Source organism: Saccoglossus kowalevskii, chromosome 18, assembly GCF_978046115.1.
Source record: "Saccoglossus kowalevskii chromosome 18, keSacKowa6.1, whole genome shotgun sequence".
NCBI classification, from domain to species: Eukaryota; Metazoa; Hemichordata; class Enteropneusta; family Harrimaniidae; genus Saccoglossus; species Saccoglossus kowalevskii.
This window is the reverse complement of record NC_140658.1, coordinates 24159976-24164749: the sequence shown is the minus strand read 5'-3', so window position 1 is coordinate 24164749 and position 4774 is coordinate 24159976. Positions and strand designations below refer to the sequence as shown.

Genomic DNA, 4774 nt, shown 5'->3' with positions numbered 1-4774 from the left:
CACCTCGTATAACATATAGTTAAATAGCTTTATTATAATCAAATTACAACTACTGAAGACAGGTGATTAGTTCAGGTGAAATGTTATTAAATACACCGACCTATACCTTTGGACATAAAACGATAACTTGACGTTGACATAGTAGAGGTCGGCGTACACATAATGCTTCTTCAATTGACAAGTGAGATTACATGTGTGGTAGTTAATTAATACCAAATCCAAATAAAATACTTATTAACAGACGGCAACAGCAAATAGCAATGTCAACGACATGGGCGGAATCGATCATATGATTGAGCTATGTATAATTATCGAAAAAGCTCTATTGCAAAACAACTGTAATTTTACAAGAAAGAAACAATGTCTAACTTGAGTATTAAACATCACATTTATTTAAACATTTAAGTATTTTTTTACAATGTTCAGAATTGATATAGCTCACTTGTTTATTCTGACAAATATGTGAGTATTCACACAGTAAAACATTACTTTTCAAACATACACGAAAACACTATTGCTATTTTTAGACGCCAAATTGATTAGAATGCATTAATTGTTATAGACGTAATACCCCTCGATGTACGTGGAAAATTAGATTCCCGGAAAGGTCTTTTCACCAGCTTCTCTTTCGTGCAGATGTTCTATTATACTTTTCAACTAGATCTTTGATTCTCATCGTCCGATGTTCCAGAAGATTCAGCATCGTGGTTTTCACTTGAGAGAAATATCGTATAATTATTGATATGATAACCAGATGGTTTTTTTTGCCTTTATATTGTTATGATCATTTGTTCACAGCAAACAAATTTAGTATAATCTAAATACTACAATTCCATGTATAATAATAGCTGTTCTATACCCACCATGTACACTTGACTGTTCGTTTCAATTTATTTTTCAAGTCATTCAAGTCCAGAAAATAGAGTGTCTTCTTTCTCCCCTTGAAAGAGAAATATCGTGTCTTTAGTATATAACCGAGAATATAACTTTGATATAGCATAAACGGTGCTTACCCAATCTGTAAGGTGTGTTCTAGAATTGGTTTTCCAGTTACTATTGGTCGTTCCAGTCATTAACTGTTGTGGTATCCATTCAATATAGCTATACCAGGAAAAGAATAAATGAGCACACTCTCTGACATATTTTTGAATATATTTTAAAGGTTGTTGGTAAAAAATATTTAAATATCTTTCCAATTTCACCATACCTTTTCTTTGAATGTAACCTCTATTACATCTTCTCTCTCTTCCTCGTCGACGCTATATTCGTCTGCATAGGGATTTTCGTATTCACGAATATCTTTGCTGAATTCCTCTCGTTTTTCGTCAGATAAGTTGTCCTCCATGATTAGAATAATCTTCGATCTTTGCATCATTGCATTTGAACTAGCTTTGTCATATATGCTGTGAACAAATGTTATAATATATGTTACAATTGGAGGAATTAATTGTAGTAATCAAGTAGAACATATATCGGATATACCTTTATCAGTTCATTACATCGTAGCAGCTGATCGTCATCAGCCAATTTACAAGCAGTGCAATGAAATCTTAATCAAATTGATGACACAAACAGTGAACATAACGCCATTTTATTGTTAACAGCACGTCTGTTGTCTTTCCCATACAAATGCGTCAATATCAAGTAATTTAACCATATTTTGTTGGTATGGCAAACCCTCAGAAATGTGACATGATAAAAGTAACAGGATTAACGACACTTCAGTAGTGTATATCTACGTATTAATTGTGTTTTATATAATACCTTGCATTCTAATACTAATCTCAGCTAAGGTAGAGGGAAATTCATTTTTTTAATTAAAGGAAGTAACATTTCAGAGGCTGTGGTGGACCAGAGAGAGGCTGTTTGGTTTGGTTAATTTATTCAGTAGTTGTATAACGCTTTTTCCACCAAAACAACAAAGTATCAATGCGTAAACGACTTCCGAAGTCAGAAGAGGCAAAGACGATCTTTCTGCGTGTTAGATGTGAAGTGATGGTCTCTCAGATACCATTCTCAAGGAACATCTTAAACACCCCTGGTTTCTTTGAGACTAGTATTACGCTTAACGTCATCACGGCGCGTAACGATAGCAGGCTCGGTGAATATAGATGTATCTTCTCCACTTGCATGTATTTTTAAAGTGTAAAGCTAGCATGCTAATTAAGAAATCGTAATACATTTCGTTGTAAGTTTTCTTGTGGTCAAAGATAGACAACTAACTAGCTCAGTAAGTTTAGCATCGGTGCATCTTTTCCACATAGCATGCGATCGTAAATCCAAAAGGAAAGCACGGGTCACGGTTAAACTATTCCTCGTTAATTCATGTCACCACCATGGTTAATATTTCGTAGAAGACTAATTCCAAAACAAAATTATTAGGAAAGGTTTGGCTAAAGTTGACCAACTCAGTCATTTCAATTTTCATAGAGATTATGCCACTAAAGTGTACAAATTAGTAAACTACTCTTCCTTTCTGACGTATCTTACCTGGAAAACCTGTAAGACAACATGGCAATGAGCAGATTCAGGTATATTATAGCTGCTATAGCCAGATAGGTCCCAACCAAAAGATCTGCCATAACACGATGTATATCCCGCAATACCTGTAGTGGGACATTGATTTTATATTAATGGGCGAGGAGATATAGTATCATGTGTAAACGTGGCGACGATCGATTGATTTTCAGAAGGTATGCATCTGCCGCATATAGTAAACTTGTCTCTGTTCAAAATGATGGTGAATGATGTTGTTTGCTAATACAACTCATCTTTGATATTGACATTCTAAATTTAATTCTCAAAAGATACTGTTCAAAATCGAAATATATTCAGAGATTTTGAATGACAAATACTGCGAGAGTTTTTTCTTGAATGCCGTGCAAGGTCACAAAAAAGACTTAATTGATGTTCCTATTTATATCGACTATTATGATAATTATTAATATAATAGACGATGTATATATCAACATAAATTCAGTACCAAGTTTCCGATGTTAAGTCATTTGTTGCAGACATACACAAGTCATGGTATTATGAAAATTCCAAAATTAAATTAATGAATTCGAGTTGGATTTTAAAAAACTCACCCTATAATTATAGTCATCCACTAGTGCCATGCGGAACAGAGTGAATATAGTTGCACTAACTGACTCGTAAAATTCAGTACCCCCAAATATCATCCAAAATGAGCACGCTGAGAAGGTATAAAAAGCAACATTATTATTATTGCGATTAGATAATTAAAACTCACTACAAAATATGGATATTCTACAGTTTGAATGTTTCATCAAACAAAAAGTAGATAAACTATTACGTTTCCGACACTCAAAGACACAAAAAAGATTCATGATTTGAAAACCAGTTCAAGTACCCCAACGTTATTTCCTCAAACGAAAGTGTCTTAGACGCGCCCATCCCATTTATTCTGCGTTACCAAACACATCGTTGATTCAAAATAATATCCATTTTCTATTTAATATTTAGGTAGGATGAAATATTAATAAGCGACTTACTATACGGTAAAAAAAACACTAAGGCAAGCCCTATAAATTTAATAATATCTATGATAATACCATAGATTACAGCGATGAAAGGACCTTGAATAAAAATAGTATATTAATATTATTGTAGCAGACAGTTATAACCAGTGGTGAAACAAATAGTATTGTCAATATTTGAAAGTTTTAGATTGAATCGTATCATTCCTAATATCAAAATTTGGACAAGTGTGTGCCCTTTTTTGTATTAGACACGTGAATGTGAGCGAATTAGGCTTCCGTCTGAAAAGAGATATTTGGTGTTTCGAAAAGTATGGGATCATTTTCTTTCATTATTGTCCTAGTCAAGATTGACATAGTCACTCATACATTACGACAATGCAGTCACATGCAGTTGTCAATTGGAACGTATTTGCCTTCAGCCATTAACGTCAGTTTGATATTAAGAAGGCGATATAAGATGATGTGAATAATGGAATGGCGTATTGTAGCGTCGATGTTATTCATGATTGTATCCAGAATGGTAAAGTAATGCATAACATGTTATATTAGTACCACGTGTTTTGTATATTCTTGAACTCATCATTGTCGATATGATATGAAGAGAATAACTGAGTCGAGTTATTTAGTTTAAATCTTACCCAAGGGTGTGAAAGGTCTGATTGGCTTGAATAATCGAAACCAAACAAAAAGAATTGTGAATGCAAACCATCTCAAATGCATCTTTCCTGCCACGCTTTCATTTTCCCAGTGGTCGGCGTCATCTTCATCTTCATTCGTGTCATTGTGCTGTGGGTGACATAGTTCATCTGATGCAATGCCAATATCTACCAAATGAGTTAAAACTACCACCATCAGGAGAAAATACACAAACCAATCGAAGTAATTCCTGAAAACAATATGTTGAATAATTGTTCATTTGTATATAGTAGAATTCGGTAATTAGTTGTATGTGACACATGGAAATATATTCTATCGTGAAACACGTTTGTATATCGCACTCTGGTGATCCTTGTCAACTGTTTGGTACACGGTAAATTAATTATGTTATTCTTCCATATACTATTTACAAACTTATAACTCACTACAGTTATAATTTTTCATGGCATGCAGTTTAGCGTTTAGGTACATTACACAAAAATGTTATTTTTAGTAATGAGAATAGCATGACTCTGGTTCAACCACAATAACATCAATCACAGAAACATTACTATAATATAAACAGGCAGTGAGATGCAGAGTAACATCAGGCAATTACGCCTCGTAATAAAAGC

At 33.7% G+C, this 4774-nt stretch overlaps 1 protein-coding gene across 1 annotated transcript; it reads right to left on the bottom strand.

Annotated features, from left to right (window-relative positions):
* Window positions 1-365: 365 nt before the first annotated feature.
* Window positions 366-3665, bottom strand: LOC146731955 (uncharacterized). The gene is made up of 6 exons (XM_085493101.1): window positions 3516-3665; window positions 3090-3196; window positions 2491-2606; window positions 1208-1403; window positions 864-940; window positions 366-714 (listed from the first exon to the last, which is right to left on the bottom strand). Exons 2-6 carry the CDS (start codon window positions 3180-3182, stop codon window positions 654-656), a joined length of 543 nt encoding a protein of 180 aa, XP_085349227.1. The 5' UTR covers window positions 3183-3196; window positions 3516-3665; the 3' UTR covers window positions 366-653.
* Window positions 3666-4774: the final 1109 nt, after the last annotated feature.